General features: G+C 30.0%; 1 protein-coding gene across 1 annotated transcript; it reads left to right on the forward strand.

Annotated features, from left to right (window-relative positions):
* Nucleotides 1–1501: 1501 nt before the first annotated feature.
* Nucleotides 1502–6025, forward strand: LOC145624175 (GDSL esterase/lipase At4g28780-like). The gene is made up of 5 exons (XM_081677153.1): nt 1502–1913; nt 2859–2986; nt 4030–4275; nt 4524–4779; nt 5492–6025. The coding sequence occupies exons 1-5, from the start codon at nt 1655–1657 to the stop codon at nt 5728–5730; spliced, it is 1128 nt and encodes a 375-aa protein (XP_081533279.1). The 5' UTR covers nt 1502–1654; the 3' UTR covers nt 5731–6025.
* The last annotated feature ends 13248 nt before the right edge of the window (nt 6026–19273 follow it).

Below are 19273 nucleotides of genomic sequence, written 5' to 3' on the forward strand. Positions count from 1 at the left end.
AAGGTTACTATATTAAAATTAGAGGTCACTATGTTGAATATAATGTCAGTTACGTGTGTATAAACCTTAGGTCCATAATAATATTATTATGGACCAGGTCTACGCAAGATTTTCTGCTTTTCTAAGTGTCGATTTCTATCTTAAAAAAAAAAGTGTCGATTTCTATATTAAGCCTTAATAAGCTATTTATCGGGAAAAAAAGTAGAACATACTGTACTTTGTTAATTTCGTATACAATCATCTTTATAAAGTTGTTTGTTTAGTCCTTTTTCGAAACTTTTTATTATTTGCAAGTTCCTCTAACAAGAAAATTATTAAGGAAAGCATGATAGTGATTTAAACATTTTGTCAACTATGTTATAGCTTTATATGCCCCCTAGTTGTCTATTTCTTTGAACAAAAGTTTACTATTGTGCAATGGCCAAATCATCGGAAAAAGGGTACAAGCTAATTAAATTGTTGCTAAGATTAGCAACAAAAGTCATAAACAATTTATTTTGTTCGAAATATACCAATAACATGGACATGTTACTTTCCAAATAAGTGATGAACATATATAGCCCATCTTTAGATCATATGTTCATAATCTATTGAGTATTGAGAATAAAGTATTGTTAATCATTTAAGTAAAGTACTTTTACTATAAATACATAAATGGTTACGATGTATGCAATCGTAGGGATATGTTATGTACGTTCACCAATATTAACTAATACGGAGTATAATCTTAGAACAAGTATACACATGATTGAAATTAGCTAGTATTTAACAATTTTAATTTCTTTATAGTTCAATATATATTTACGAATTAATGCAAGATTAAACAAGCCTAAATTGATGCAATCATGGAAAAACAAATAAACACAAGTAAATTAGATATATTTTGAAAAAAATTCCACAAATTAATTAAGACATGCTAAAAAAAGGTTAAGTAATTAGTGTCAAAAGAACCTCCACTTGAACAAGCCAATACATACTTACATAAACTTAACACATGGACCACACTTTGACACACACAAACTACAAAGTACTACAAGCAAAATCAAACCCATTGATAAAAAAAAGTAGTACATAATATTAGTGATAATGTTATATTCAAAGTTACCTTTATTTTGGTCACAATAATTTTGGTATATATGTAAATGAAATATCACAATTATGTACTACTACATCAATGGCTTTGAAGAAAGTTAGTAAGAAAATAACTAAATAAAAGTATAACAGCATTAAAATGACAAGATTGTAACACTAATTTATGTCCACAATTTGCTATATACCTATAATTGACCACCTTTATCATTTAATATTTCATGCAATTTTATTTGTTTCTCCCATTTTTTTAATTATTAATTTATTAATTTTCTTCTTCATTTCTCTAGCCCCCCTTTTTGCTACGAAGTTGTTGGCATTGTTAGTACACTATACAACTATGTAGGTGGTAGAGAAGAAGGCCATTTAATAGGTCTCCCATACTTTTGATATTACTATTTCTTATATTTTTCATCTATAAAATCCCACTTAGCTCATAGTGTTACTCCACACTTCAACACTATATTTTTATACAATATAGTTTTTATACATTACTACATATTTATACTATATAGTTTTTATATACATTATTCCAAAGTGAGTAATTAACTTAACTAGCTTAGCCATGCATTGTGGTGTTTCATTCTCTAGGGTTATGTCCTTGAATGCTATGTTGTGCATTGCAACATTATTTTTAACCTTGGTTTCAACTCATGTTGAAGCTCAAAGAGCTTTTTTCGTGTTTGGCGATTCACTAGTCGATAATGGCAACAACAACTACTTGGTCACTAGTGCTAGGGCCGATAGGCCACCGTATGGGATCGATTCTCCGAATGGACCGACCGGCCGGTTCTCCAATGGCCTCAACATCCCGGATCTCATTTGTAAGTCATCACTTAGCTAAAAGAGTACAAGTACTATATAGAAACTATCGTTATAAGACTTCTAAAGTAGCATTGCATTGCATGTATGGGCTTTTTCAGGGGTCCCCCCAACAATTTTAAAGGTCTTTTTGAGAAAATAAATAATTGAAACATCTTTTTCTAAGTAGAAAATTCTGAATTTGTTTGTAATGGATATCTTCCCAACGTAGATTTGCAATCATTATACCCTTGTATAATAACTATATAATATCTAAAAATAATAATAAAAAAATAATAATATTGTTGTAAATTTTGTTGATGTTACTCAAGAAAAAATAGTGCCCATCATACAAATTCAATTCATAGCATGAGCTTTAATATCCATTTGACAATGCAATATAATTTTTAGTGTTATTTTTGAGCATGGACATACAAATGTATAAACTTTTTATCAAGCTAGGCTTACTTATTGAATTGCTTTAAATCAACTATATAAAATGACAATTATTTTCTTGAAAAAAATTACATTTAAAAAAATGTTACTTTATATTTTTTGTTTTTTTAATTTTTATTTTATTTCTTGACTAAATTTGCTAATACCTTCTTTTTTCACTCCTTTGGATGTAATCAATGCATCAATACGGTGATAAATAATGATGATTTGGTACTTAGTATTAAGGCTATAAGTCTAATGCTTTAAATATATAGGAAAAATGTGTCATATATTTTTTTTTATTATTATTAATTATAACTACAACATTTTATAATCACCATCAAGTATATAATTTTTTTTTTTTTTTAATCTTGTTCAAAAGTATCATACGTACAATGTATGTATATCATATGACCTTAATACAATTTTTTTTTATAATTCATGACCTAATTAAATAAAGAAAAGTAGGAGTATTTATGATTATTAAAAAAAATGCTTTATTGACTTAAACGTGGTTGATGGAATTACATTAGGTGAGCAAATTGGAACAGAGCCACTACTACCCATCTTGAGCCCTGAGCTCACCGGAGAAAGACTTCTGGTTGGCGCGAACTTTGCTTCTGCCGGAGTTGGGGTTCTTAATGACACTGGGATCCAATTCGTAAGTTTAAATCCTTTAATTGGATATACTATATGACCACGAAACAAACTTTTCTCATTCCATATTATTCGTCTATTATATACATCAATGCACTATCATTGTCAAAATGTAATAATACTCCGTAACTAATTAATACACTAGCATTTTCAAAACACTGAAAAATATACATTGTTAATTAATTAATAAAGTACATACTAACAGAAGAGTGACGTGTTTAAATGGTCTAATTAACGTTTCATAACAAAATATTTGCTCTCTATGTATAATTATAGTACAAATGTACAATATTACATCTCTCAATGCGTCCAAATTATATGTCTCGCTATTTATTGATAGACAATAATCTTCATTTTTAGTTTTAGGGATCATGTGCATGTGGTGTACGTATAATAATATCAGTATACGTAACTTTCATGCATTACTTTCTTTGCTGCTTCTTTTTTTAGCTAGCTATTTAATAGGGACATTATGGCAATTTACGTTCATCTCACCAGCAAAAAATAGACTAATATAATATATATTTAAATACCAAAATTGCATTTATTAAATGGATCTATCCTAATAAAGTTGTGCAATAGTAATTTTGGTGATATATTCTAGTTAGTTGTAGAATAGCTCAAATTCTTTTCCTATTTTCTATATCACGGCTATAGGTAGCACTAGAAAGTGACGGCATCGCTCCCCTAGAAGGATTTTTTGTAAAATGAACCAATCATATATCTGACTTATTATTTCGAGACATGAAGAATAATTTAGTAATCACGTTATTCTAATTTCTTACTTTCTATATTAATTGTTTTAGATTAGCTTTTGACCTCGTAACAAAATTGACATCATGGTGATGAGATTTCGACTCATCAACCAATCCCTTTGTTGATCACTCGCTCAATCTCAAAACACGTCAATTTCATACTATTTCTTAAAATATTGAGTAAATTGTCACTTGCCAATATTAATTTAGATAAATAAAATGACATTTTTTGCATATGATTAGACAATTATTGATAATTAATATTCTTTATTCTAAATTGGGAATGTTATAGGTGAACATTATAAGGATAGGCCGTCAATTGGAGTTGTTTGAGCTATACCAACAAAGATTAGCCGGGCTAATTGGAGAAGAACAAGCACAAAGCCGAGTGAATGGAGCTCTTGTGCTAATTACACTTGGTGGCAATGATTTTATCAACAATTACTTCCTCCTTCCAATCACGGCTAGGCGTCTTCAATTCCCCGATCTTGAAGACTATGTTGATTATGTCATCGGGGAGTATAAAGGGGTTTTATCTGTAAGTTTTTATATCATAATAATTGTCCGCTATTCTATATTATTTATTTTATTCATAAGGCAACGAAAAGAAATCTAAATTAAATAATGCACGTGACAATTGTCAATAAAGTAGATTGATAATGTATTATCAAGTGATAACTTTTACTAGGTAATATTTATTGGTATACCAAGATACCAGTAATTTTAGTTAAGTTAATATTATTCTATCAATAGATCGGCTAAACTTGTGTGTTGACAAATATACAGAGGCTTTATGAGTTGGGAGCAAGGAGAGTATTGGTTACCGGAACTGGACCAATTGGATGTGTCCCTGGTGAGTTAGCCTCACAAGGTAGTCGAAATGGCGAATGTGCCCCTGACCCGCAACGAGCCGGTGCCCTTTTCAACCCAAAGCTAACCCAAATGATTCAAAGCCTAAATAGCGAAATTGGCTCTGATGTTTTTATTGCCTCCAATACCGGTGGAATGTTGAATAATTTCCTTGAAAATCCTCAAGCATTCGGTAAGTTACGTTATCAAATAATGTTATCTATTTGTTTTAGGTTATTAAATTAACCTGATATAAGCATTAAATACACTGTCAACTCGAATATCCAGTTCACTTTTGTATTTTCTATCATAAGAATATTAAAGCATTGTTCTAGTAGGGCTGAAATAATTAAAGGCACATAGGGTTAGTTATGGAAAGACTAATGGCTACGTAGCCTACATTTGATGGGGGTGGTTATAAATAATAAATTCTCTTTTTGGAATTTTGTAGTACAGTATGAAGAACCATCATTTATGAGGGAATATTGGTAAATTTTACTAGTAATAATAACATTCTTTCATATATGCTTGTTCTAATTTTTCTAGAATTAAAATCATATAAACTTGATATTTAATTCTATGTAGTTGATATATTACCCATTTAATAATTAAGTAAGTAAAATGATGAGTATGATCACGTATGCTTCTCTATATTATATTAGAAAAAGCATTATATATCTATCATATTTCTACGTGATATGTAGTTTATGACGTAAATAATCCAGTAAATAAATGTAACTTGCATTCTGAATAATTTTATCGTGATTGCTTCATACTGCTTCGATTTTATTGACACGACCTTGATAGATAAGAAACCTTTTTTATCCTCTACTAAATAGCCACCAAAGTTGGTGATTCTACCCCAAAATAAATGCATTAATGAGTAAATTATTTAATTGTGACAGGATTTGAAACATCAAAGGTAGCATGTTGTGGCCAAGGACCCTACAATGGGTTAGGACTATGCACAGTTGCATCAAATGTGTGCCCTGATAGAAATGTCTATGCATTTTGGGATGCATTCCATCCTACTGAAAGGGCTAACCGGTTCATTGTCCAGCAGATGATGATCGGGTCCGTCGACCACATGAGTCCCATGAACCTTAGCACCATCTTGGCTGTTGATGCTGCTAAGAAACCTTAGCTAGCTTAGTGTTGCATTGGTTGCTTAATTGCTAGATTGATAATGTCATTATATTATTACTATTCCTAGCTATATATGTACTTTTGGTGCTATCTATCTTCTTTCAAGTGTAATCATCTATATTTAGGTTGCAAAATTAGTAAACTAAAAGTGGCATGAAAAGTTGTTATATTAGACATGCATTGTTTGTCGTCCTTCTTCATGGATTGATCGAACTACAATAATGTTGTAATCATTCAACTTTTATTCAATCAAATGTATCAAATTTCGATTCTGAATGAGTTTTATTACATTATTTATTTTCGTTTATATAATTTCTTTCTTTTTTTTTTTTTTTTTTTAAATAGATATAATTTCTTTTTAACTTTGTGCAAGTATATTATATTTTTTACACTTAAAGTTCTTAAATTAAAACACTTTTCTTACAAAGTACGTATTTGTTTTTAAAATTTGGACCAATAAATCACAAATATGTTTGTTCATAGAAAAAAAAAAAAAAATCTTAATATTAAAAGTGCAACTAAGATTGGCAGTGTGTTCTATGTCGTATGATAGAAAAAAATTAAAAAATAAATAAATAAATAAAATAAAATAAATTAGTTTTGGACCCATTAAGTGACTTCTACTTATAAAATTTTGTGAGTTATTGCTAAGGTCTAAATCTTATGCGACTAATTAGCATAGAGGTCCTTATTATTAATCATATACAAATATGAACAAACACGATGTACAAATTTTATAAAAGTTTGATCTAGAATGAGCAACTATATATTTGGTTAATCACGAGATTAATGAAAATGAAAGGTCCCTTTCACTATTGGCTTAGAAATTAAGGATCGTTTAAAGGAATTAAGTAGCAATGTGCTTAATTAGGTAAGGTTTAAAGTTAGTTGTAGAAGGGGCCGGGGTGTTTGTTTTATCTATGGTGTGTAGTTTGCTATCAATTAAAAGATTTCAAGGTAACATTACTAAATTAATGACTAACAAGAGTTGGCTCAAGTGGTAAGCTGACTGATGTTGTTTAACGGAGGTTTCGAATTCGAGCCTCATCGAATGCTTACAACTCTTGTTGCACCATAAGGCAGGTGTACAACTCGAGTCAGTTCTGAATACAGTTAGAGCTAAGCGCTGGTAAACCGGGTGGGACAAACTCAAAACTAAATAAACAATGCTAGTTTTCTAAACTAAGAAGAGCTAACAAATCAATGCAAATATATCAAATTGTAATTACTAGCAAAAGTAGGGGTACGGATTGAATATGATTATTAAAATTGGGGTCATCATTGAATGTATAATGACATGTATTATGTGAGAGTAAGATTTGAATATACAAGTAAAATTAGGGATGTGATGTCAACGTGGGTTGTTATAAGCATACAATGAGCTTTCGACTTGTAGCAAATTAAACCGCAAGTTTATGTCTAGAGGTGTTTTAGCAATATCCTTGAAAAAAGTGGTTCGAGTGGGAGGGGGCCAAGAAAGATATGATGAAAAAGCTACTCAGATGGACTTACCTAATATTAAATCAAATCAACTACAGTATTTTTTATTTTAGGCGGTATTTAAAGCACGCATTAACAATGCAAGATAGTCAAAAGTTACTACAACTATTTAATTTACAACTTTTCGAGAGACTAACACATTAATCAATAACTACTCCTTATGACCTATATATGTATTGATCTAGCTTGATTGTAAAAGTAACTTGTTCTAGCTCATTAATCACTTATAATGTACAAATTTATAAATGCAATAGTATTAAATATTCCAACTCGAAAATTAAAAGCATGTAGCACAAGATTATCAACACTACAACTTGCTTGGTTGATTGTTGTAATTGCAACAATCCATCATCATTTCATACCATAACATTATTTGAATAATGATCTACTAAATATACTATGTAGGGCTAAACAATTTATGGTAAAGAGCCAAAGAGGGAGAGTAGATCTAGGTATTAAATTGTGCTTGAAGGTTAGTTGTGATGTTATATCATATACTCCATAAAAAAAATTTAGCTTATTTCTTAAAGTAGATCCACCATTAAGATTTTCTTATTATAGTTTTCTTCTTTCATCTTTAATTTATCTTGTTGTCTTTTTAACTTGAACTATGCTATTTTTTGTCAAACAAAATTGTAATCACTCCCCCATTTTTTTTTTTTTTCTTTTTTTTTTTTTTTTTTTTTTTTTATAAATAAGTATGTATTCGTAAGGTCAAGAACAATTTTACGAAAGATGAGAATCTAAGCTATATACAAAAGAAAAATTCCTATCAAAGTTAGTTTCTGTAAAACTTATTGATAATAGGTGTACGTGGTATTCCCAACAAAATCATATGTTAATGTTCCTCTTCTTCTCTTCAATTTGGGATAGTTATTCTCAACTCAAATGTGAATTATTATCTTTACACTTCTACATTTACCTAGTGCATGAATTATCTGTTTATTTACACGTACGTTTTGCATAAGACGTACGTAAAATTAAATATAAACTTTATATCCATGTGAAATGGTCTAGTCTAGTAGTCTTGGCAGATAAGAAACTCTTTTGTTCTCTAATCAATAGCCACCAAAGAGTTGGTTGCATCACTAAATACATTAATGAGTTATGTACGTTAAATGTGATAGATAGGTTTTTAAACATCAAAAAATCGAATAGCATGTTGCTGTGGGCATTGGGCAAGGACCCTACAATGCTACAAATGGGTTCGTATGCCTTTTGGGACTCATTCCAAATGGACCCTACAAATGGCTAGCTAACATATAGTCAAGTAACTCAAGTACATTGTTGAATGTTGATGTTGAGAATAGTGGAAGTAAAAATACTAGCAAAGTAGCAATAGAAAAAAGTGTACAAACAAATTAAAGGTCATAGACATTAAAAACAATAACAAACGATATTTATCACAAAAATAAAAAAATAAAAAAATAAAAAATAAAAATAAATAAAAATAAATAAAAAAATAAATTCTTTGCAAACTAATAGGGAAAAAGTCATAGTTTCTCGATACTAATTAATTAAAAAAAAAAAAAAAAAAAGGGTGAATTGAACTCATGATGAGTCTAATTAATGTAAGATATTAAATTATTAATGTTAAATGTATTGGACTCGCGGTAAGTCCGATCTCACGTAAAATGTTCTCATATCTTTAACAACCCTCACCACACCCTTGAATTACAACTCACACCCATCAAGGAGGTAAAGGTGTTTGTAATTTGTCCCTTATGAGTCGCACCCGCAACCAAAAGATAGTCAAGACGAAAGGAGGTTCCATCCCAAAACCATACGACGCGACAACAGGATGAGTAGCCCCTTAGCCTTATACAATATTTTAGACTCTCTTCTTTTTCTTAATATAGAACACTTACATGTGTTATTTGGGAAGTTTATACTTCAACATAAAATCCTACCCTTTCTCCCAGTCTCCCACTAATTATCTTTCGCAATTAATTACAAATATGAATTGTAAGTATCGTAAAATCTATATCAATATAAAAGTTACGCAACTCCACGCCACTCTTGAATCTTGGTTGCGGGTTAGGTCATGTTGTGCCTAGTTGGCCGCGGTTAGGTCCCGAACTAGCTCAGGTAGCCCAACCCTGGCCTGTGAACCTCTTTTTGCTCACCAGCTTCATTTCTTCACAATCCAAAAACTCAAAATTCACCTCGTGTCTTTGAACTGTACTTACCATGTTGAACTTTTGGGTTAGTTTGTGAACTCTACATATGGATCAAAACCCTTAATTAACCTTAGCTTGTTCATTTTTGAGTTGTTCTACATTGAAAACAATATGAAGAAGGACATGTGCTCTTCAGTTTAATTTCAGTCCAGTTCAGTTCATAATTTCTTTCTTTCATAAACAATTCATTTCAGCTCAATTTAGTTCATTTCAGTTCATTAGATTAGAATAGACCCGAAATAGTTTAATTACAACTCTAGCTTAAAGAGTTAGTGTTGGTGTCATACCTAAATAACGAAAACCACGCATCACATGCGCGCGCGCGCGCACACACATATATATATATACCTTATTATTAGTAGGTTATCCAAGCTCATTTTGCATTCTTTATAAATTTAAGGATCTTTTACCAAAATGGCTAATTTTACAAAAGTATTTACCAAAACGGCTAGTTATAAATTTTAATTCCCAAACTAGCTAATTTATTAACTTAGAAGGAATTTATCTATTTCTTATATTCCTTTGAACCGGTTTGGTTCATATTATGGCCCGGGTTTATTTATTATTTTTTTTTAAAAAAAAAAGCTTTTTTTTTTTTTTAAATTTGGAATTTTGTTTTTCTATGGTTTGGTTCATATGATGTCATATATTTTTTTTTTCTTTTTAAGCTACCCTATTTAATTATGCACTTCCGGGAATTGTATATTCATATTTAATTAGTAATTAATTAGTTAGGAAAAATGAGGAAGTTATTTTCTTTCAATACGTGTTAAAATTCTATAATTTAATTCTTATTTTGCATTGCCCAGGCCGGGTTAATCTAGTTCAACATAATATATTTGCAACAATTCTCAATTTTTAAAAATTTACACAAAATAAACAATCACTCAAAAAAAAATTGATCAAAACTTCCAATCGACAATTTTTTTTTATTTTTTTTTTAAAAAACACATAAAAATAGAAATATATTAAGGTCTAAAGGGCCAAAGTTCTAATTCACTTACAAGGAGAATTAGAATAGGATAAAAGCCTAAAATTTTGAAAGCAAGTAGGAACAATCAAGTCTTGATTATATATAACTAGAGTTATACAATTTTTTTTTTTTTTTTTTTGGACAACAAGAGAGTTATACAATTGTTGACCATAGAATCATTTTATTTTCTCTAGAAAAGATGGACAATACTTTATTTCCCTTATTATGGTATAATTTGCGAGAGTCTTGATAGAACAAAACTACTTGAAATTTCAAATTTTTGTGATTGATATGATCTAGAAGAAAAATTAGGGCATTTTTTTTTGTTTTTATCGAAATTAGAGTCCTGCCACTATTTGCACACTCTGTTTTTTTGTATATTGCTTAAATTTTCCAACTTAAAAAATCTTTTTGAAAATTAAGAAAAAATAAATAAATAATAAAGTGAACCAAACAAGTTCAAATAAAAATAAGAAATAGATAAATTACTTCCAAGGTAATAAATTAGTTAGTTAGGGAGTTAAATTTTATAATTAGCCATTTTGGTAAATACTATTATTAAACTAGCCATTTTGGTAAAAGATCCTAAATTTAACATATACAAGTATATGTTATCATCCAACAATTGCTAATTGATGTTCGGGTTGTTTCATTAATCATATGATCCCTATAAACAACCTAAACGCTAAAACCATCTTTACTATGGATAACTAGTCTTTTGGCCCGTACAATGTACGGGCTTGTTATTGGTGTATTTTTCTTTGTGCATGTAGTTTATTTAATCATGAAATAGAATGGAGACATTGGGGGTTTTTGGTCGTGAGTTATTTTGCGAGGAACAATTAACTTTTAACGCATTTAGGTTTAGGTTTTTTTTTGTTGCTTTTTTTGTTTTTATTTGTTACTTTGCATTATAATATGTTGAAGTTGGCATTCAACGGATTGGTAAGCAATCAATAATTAGGAAGTTAGATAGCAAAATATTATTGAATATATGTTTAAGTAACCATGTTTACATAGGATAGTTTTGGAATGACCCAATGAGATAGCATCCACATTTTCCCGTCATGTCTTCATATTTTGTCTCCTCCATTTTGTATGCCGTGGAATTTGCCTCATGTAGATTTTCTTTGTCTTCAAGTAGTTGTATTTTCGGGATTGACTCATCATTCCTGTAAATGGATTAAAATTTGAGTATTAGAATGTAGGCTTATTTTCTTTGGGCCTTGTTTATCAATTAGATATTATTGTCTAGAACGTAGAATACACAATTAGCACTAAGAAGACTTTAGTAGCAAGCTGGTTTAGTGGGTTTGCTAGCCGTAAATAGACTAAAAAAATGGTTTTTGGTGATTAGTAAAATAATAAGTACGTTGGATTTCACTTTTGAAATCAAGAAAATGAAATGCGGGAAGAATGAGCATTTGCAAATTAGCACACTTATTAAGGCCAATATACATAGATATGCTCTGTGATAAATATTCTCTATATCTAGTAATCCCACATTGTCTTTGAAGGGAGTGGAGCCAACATTATCTAAATTTATCTAATTTTTCAACTTTTGTTAAAAATCAAAGTAATTTGACAAACCTCATAAAAGACCATATGGTGATGTGTTATTGTCTCCCTTAATACAAAGAAAACAAACCCATTAAACAGAGAACAAACAATCCAGATACAGATTACCTAATGTAACAACAAAACTGTTAAAATACCTATACAATTTCAATTCCTAAAAATGTTAAAGCTTAAACCAAATACGTAGTATGAGATTAATTAGTCAAGCATCTTCACCTGTAGCAACCACCTTCAATTTGCATCAAGCTCTCTACAAAAGCAAACAACAATTTTCCAATTTTGACAATTGGGGGTTTCAATTAACAAAAATTCATGCATGTTTAAATTTTGTTTCAATTTCAGTGAAAATTTAAATATAAAATCTACAAAAATAAGAATAATACTCCGTAATAATAATAATTATAAAAAAAAAGCACAAGATGATAGTCACTCACCAAATGTGAATCTGCATGTGATGATGGAAGTACTATGTTATATAGAATTAATATTGCAATGATAGATGAGTGAATAAATACTAAAAAAACATTAACATACATCAGTATTATGTTCAGAATTTATAACCAACAACATGATTAAAGGAATTTAATTTGTGGGAATTGAAGAGGGGAAGTTGAAGAGGAAGAGTGTGGAATTATTTGTGGGTTTGCTGATGAAGATGAAGCGGCCATTGGGCCATGGGATTATGGTGGGTTTTTGGTTTAATTTACAGATACTCCATATTAAATTGTGTGGTGTAAAACTGTAAATTGTAGAGGTGGAATGAAAGGTCAAAGCTAGCTTTTAGCTAACTTAAAATACAAACAATTTAGCTTTTACTCCAACTAATATCTCTAAATATTATTACGTAGTATTATTATAAGTTTTAAATTCTTAATTAATATTAATAATTAATAATTTGATGACTAATTACTTTCTATTTTAATATTGATTCGTACACGTGGCATATTGTATTGGAATAGTGAACACGTGGCATATTGGATTGGAATAGTGAGCATGTGGCACATTGAATTGGAAAAGAAAACATAGGATGAAGACATGTGTGTATTATGGTTAGAGTTTTTAAATACTAAGTATAGATACGGAGTACTTAGCTTAAACCTAATTAAATTTATGATTTTTTTGAGGTTCTATTGTCCTAGCTAGTTATTACTCCTTAAAATTAGGTAGAATTAGCCTCAAATACTGATTTTTATTTCTATGCCTAGGTGTATGTACTTTTGGATCTTTGACCTCTATCAAGTGTAATCATGAATTATCAAATGGCTCGAAATGTTGTTTTGTGTTGTAGCCTTGTAGGTACTTCTTTCATGGGTTGGTCCAAGTAGAATAATAATAAATACTTAATGTTGCAATAAATTGATCAAATGTTTTCAAGAAATTCTGTAGAAAAAAATCAAAACACCCCTTAAAAAGAAATTTTCAAATAAAAATTACACTAACTACCTATTTAAAAAACAATGTAATTGTTGAAATCCATTGTACCACTTATGAGTGTCCCACATTGGAGAAAGAGGAGAGATGGTTTCACTTTATAAGGTAGAGGAGTACCTCCTACTATTGCCAATTGATTTTAGTATGGAAGCTTCAAAGCCTAATTTGTGGACCATACTCTCCTCCTCCTTATTCGGGTTGCCTAGACCCATTTTATATTGTTTCGAAATTGGGGTGTTAGCCCTTGATAGACAATCACATTAGATAAAATCAAATCGATCGGCAAAAATAAGGTGAAATAAACAAGCCTTTATTTTCTTTTTAATAGAAGCAAGGCTTAAATCAAATTGAAATATATTAATGTATGGATTTTGCTAACGAGCGCCCCGTAGCGTTAGATAAGGAATATTTATATTATATATATATATATATATAGATCCTGGCTCAGAAGGAACGCTAGCTATATGCTTAACACATGCAAGTCGAACGTTGTTTTCAGGGAGCTAGGCAGAAGGAAACGGGACGAAGCCAAGCCGATTCACCGCGAAAAGACTAAATCTTCTCTTCAAGAAGATTTAAAATGATCTTCGGCAAATTGGATTCGGCATCGAAGTCTTTCTTTTTATCAAACTCGTTCTTACCACCATTCTATTGAAGCGAATGGGGAACAGTGCTCATGCTATACAGATGGGAATGGAAGAAAAAGAAAATCCAATGGGTAAAACAAAGGAAATGGTTCGAGAATTTATTCTGCTCGAGATACGAAAAAGGCCGGAGCAGCTGACAGTGGAGCAGCTATTGGGGTCAATTAATGAATTAGAATTTCAAATAAAATCAATAGTCATTGCGGAAGGCAAAGACAACGACTACTTTTTTTATCGAGTAGGGCTTCAAAAGCACGATGCCTCAAAGAATACGTATAAGTCTAAGACCAAAAACCTTTTTCCAGAAGTTCCAGACGAGGATTTCTCGGCTTTGGCAACCAAAGGAATAGGATCGTGGGCGAGTTCCCTGTGCGCTCGGGACGTGGAGGTCCTACATTGCTCTGGTGAACTTGAAAAAAACCGACTTTTCAGAATATATAAATCAAATTGAAATATACATATTCTTTGATTATAATTAAGGCCCGTTCAATTCACCTATATATATATATATATATTGATAATCAATAAATCTATAACTATAACTAAAGTAGAAACCGCTAACATCATTACTGCCTATGTGTCAACTTTTTATTAAAAAATTTCCCTCCTAAACTATAAGTGACATCATCCTCTTTTTTATTTTATTTTTTTCTTTTTTCCTTTCAAGATAATAACTAAAGCTAATGTTTGGAAAAGCTAAATTAATTACACATTTTCATAAACACTTATTTTTCTTTTTACTAAATTGACTAACAACATTACGACATAGTTGGTGGTTGGCTTCTTCATTTCTCCTTCTTTCCTCCTATATTAACCATTAAACACTAATGCAAGTATTTTTTTTTTAAAAAAAAAAATATTTTAATTATGAATTTAATTAGAATATTTAACATCATGTCTTCTAATACGTGTGATCAAATATTTTATTACTAAAACCGTGCATTACACGGGACTAACCTATATTATATACTAAAAGACACACCAGTAATGACACGTGTCATCTCCTGATGTATCCTTGTGATTTTGTTTTTTATTTTATTTTTGACAAAATCTATGATAAAAAAAATTAAAAAAAAAAATTAAAACTTATGATGCTCTATTTCTTTAATTTGTAAGAAAACTAAAATACTTCCTACAATATTTTACTTAATTTAAAACTTCTTCCTACTATATTCTATTACTCCGCATAGGAAATAATCACTAAATTTGATGCTCCTTACTTAATATATAATAAATTTGGTTAAGATAGTAGTCAAATATTTCATCATAATATATACGCACAAGGTATTAGTCAAATAATATAAATTTTTTTCTCAAAAAAAAAAAAAATATTTTTTAAGGTATTTGAAATACTTTGAATAAATCATCAACAAAAAAAATAATAAAAAAATGCAAATAAGTTATTCTAACCATGAACATTTAGATATTTTTACTTACTATAAAATAATATGTATGTATTTCATGTCCAAAAAAAATGAAGTCGAGCATTTATATTATTATTATTTCCTTTTGATATATAATATAAAAACTCTTTAATCTATTTAATTTTCCCCTACATTATATTGGTTGAAAAAGATGAAAATGAAGATTGAAATAATTGATTGATGATGTATTATTGTACTATATGTGGCTTATTGTAATTTGCATTATTACTATATGTATTAGCTTAGTTATATAATTTGTATTTATTAATTTACTTTAGGCTTGTTTTCTTATACTCATCTCCAATTGATTTCACATCATCTAACTCCGAAATAGATTTTACAACCCCATTCCATATCATATTTCACTCACACACATTCTCCACATTTCCCACAACCCTTATTTATAAGGTATAACAAAACTTTTTTGCTACATTCTCATCACCAGTTGACAAAACACACACTAGATAACCATTATTAAATTCTTCACATTAAACATAATACTCACGTCAATTTGTACACTAAATCGAATTATTTACCCAAGAAAGATAATATAAAAATTAATTATGTCGATACATAAATACATAATTAATTATATATATGTATCAATATAATGTTAACATATAATTTTACGTAATTTGTTAATAATGTATAAATAATTTTATTCAGGATTCAGGTTAATTATCTAATTTCAAACACATGGATTCTAATTTGTACATTATATTAACTTATTTCCCCAAGAAAGATAATGTAAAAATTATTTATGTCGATACATAAAAACATAATAAATTGTATGTATTAATATAATGTAAACATATAGTTTTACGCAATTTGTTAATGGTGTATAAATAATTTTATTCCGAGTTTGTGTTAATATTAACTTTACATCAAATATTATTTAAGTGAGGGTAAAGTATTATGATGAGGAGGAGTTATGGCCACATGTTGAATGTTGAGGAAGATCAATAACATGGTTGTCATTTGAAATTCAGATATATGATGAGGAGGAGATCCTTGCATATTTAATATTGTCACCCCATATGAACCAGTTGCTACGCTCAATTATATGCAATATAGTTATCAAGGTGATTTTGGGACAATATCTCTGCAACTTTCATGGCATACTCTACACCGTATGGAAGTGAGCAAAAGAAAACATTTTGAGAAGCATCTTCAATTTCAGCGAACGGGCAAATGGACTTGAGATTCATATTGATCATGCGTTCATCATAAACGAATAAAAGCCTAATTTTTTTTTTATGTTCCAGTAATGACACTGGCTTAAACTCACCCTTTTCAGATTTGTGCAAATTACTGAAGAGGATCTCAATATTAGTTTCAGGTTTCTCCATTGCTTTCTGGATGACATGACGACATGTCATTATCTTGTTATACCTCATTCTTTCAGCAAAATAAAACCATAACCACAATTATTATTTTCCACCTCAATACAAACAATCACAGCTTCATCAATGTCCAGAACTTTTGTAGGTTTATATTGAGTCTTTTCGTATAGAATTGTGGGGAATTAAACTAGTGTGAGAATAGTGAACAAAAAACATGAATATATACTACACAAGGCTTATTCACACTACACACTTGCCAACCTAATCTTAAAATCCTATGAAAGGAAGAGGAATCCAAAAATACTTGAAAGATGTTGGTACTGCAAAATTTCACATGTCCGGGAACCAGGATATAGAATGAAGATGAAGTACATGAAAATGAATGCAATTGAATATTTGATAGAAAAATAGCCAGGTTGATGTTTAAGGTTGTTAGGAAATCAGGGTGTAATTGTGTTTGATTAATGCGGAACAAGTCAATGAAATTAAGGACGAGAAAAACAATAAAGAAGATATACAAAGAACACAAGGATTTACGTGGTTCGGTCAAAATAGACCTAAATCCACGGGTGGGGGATTCGAGAGCTTCTTCACTGCAATGGAGAAAGAAACAAGAGAATAATACAAGTAGTCTTAAATCTAATGACTCAAAAGATATGATCTAAATGATCAACTAAAGGGTCCTTTTATAACATATGGAAACCCTAATAAAACCCTAAGATTGTTCCCCAAGTATATTCAAATAGCCGTCATAGAAAAGATATAATTTTAGGAAATATTCCATAAATTATCCTAGAATAACCTAACTACCGAGCTATAGCTCGGCAGCTAGCTCATGCCTGCCGCAAGTCCTCATAGGGCCGAGCTATAGCTCACTCGCATAGAGCTATAGCTCGCAGCCTTGTTGCAAATTTCCAGCTTCGTCAGGTTTTCCTAAAACGGTCATAACTTTCTTGTTTCTTATCAGAATTGGGCATATAACCTATAATTAGAAATCTCTTGAACCAAGATATCACCTACAACTTGAATCACCTCAAAATTGCTTGTAGTTTGAGAGATATCTGCGTTCAAAGTCAAACCCTACTAGATTTCGAGTCACAATTTAACAAAGGTCAATATGGTTATGATTCCCCTAAACTAGTTGCACTACAAATGTTCAAGTTATAGTAAAGAAAAGAGGTGAAAACAGATCATATTACAATAATATAAGCCACTCTTATCAATAATAACACAAAATTTCAATTAAGGTGAAGTTATGAAGAATTTTGTACCAAAAATATGCAAGGACATAGTTTAAATAAATTTAATACGAAATATCCTCAGACATATCAAGCAGGTCCAATTAGGCCCGTCATTCTCTTTTACTCCCATGAATAGTTTACCTAGCATCTTAAGACTCCTAACCCTGTAATTTAACTCTCTAATGCTTTACCAACACTCATAACACTTTATCAAAAACAAGTTCTTTAGATTTGTAAGTAGGGATGATAAAGACACGCCGACTTGTTCACAGACATGATATGATCATATTCTTATCCACTATAGCACCTCATCAAATTCATACCAAAAACTAGAGGGAGATAAAATAACCCTACTAAAGCTTACCTAGAGTGCACATCAAGGACATTGCATTTTGCAAGTGGTAAGGAAACTAACTTAAAATACATACCAAAGCACGCCGTTATCGGTCATTCATTACTAGCGGATAATTACTATCATATGGTATGAAATTTTTTCCCTAGAGGCGGATGCAGATGCACCATGCTTCATGCATCCAATTTACTTTAAAAAAAGGCGGAATGAACATGTAGTTGTTCAGTAAAAAACATATAATATTTTGTAAGGAACATATAGCTATTTTATATAGAACATCACATATAGTTGTTCTGTAATGAACATATAGTTATTTTGTAAAAAACATATAGCTATTTTGTAAAACAACATTCAGCTTTATGTTCTTTATATATATCTAAAGAACATCCGTAATATTAATAAAGAACATGATAATATAATGTAATGAATATTATTTTTATTCAACCAAATAATAACAAAAGAACATAATACACAGTAGGTATTTTTTAAAGAACATCTAGCTTTTCAATTTTTAGATGAATTATTTGTTCCATAATTGAAGAGTTTTGGTGATTATTTCCCAATCACAATTTAAAAATTTGTATATTTTTTTCATATTTTAATTTCACTTGTTTGAATTCTTTAGAGAGAGGAATAAAAATCTTAGAGAGAGAGAAATAGAAAATTTGTAGAGGAAAAGAAATTCTACTAATAGAAGAGTAAAAAGACGATGGTTGCGCATTTAGATCGAGTTTCGTGGTGCTTTTGATCATTGGTTTGTTAATGGAGTGATTATGAATGAAGATGAATATGTGGATTTGTTAATCAATGATAGAAGGTAATTTTGAATGAAATTTTGTGTTTATTTTTCATTAATTGTGTTACTTTAGATTTGA

Source organism: Chenopodium album, chromosome 3 (genome assembly GCF_948465745.1).
Source record: "Chenopodium album chromosome 3, dcCheAlbu1.1, whole genome shotgun sequence".
In the NCBI taxonomy this organism is placed as follows: Eukaryota; Viridiplantae; Streptophyta; class Magnoliopsida; order Caryophyllales; family Amaranthaceae; genus Chenopodium; species Chenopodium album.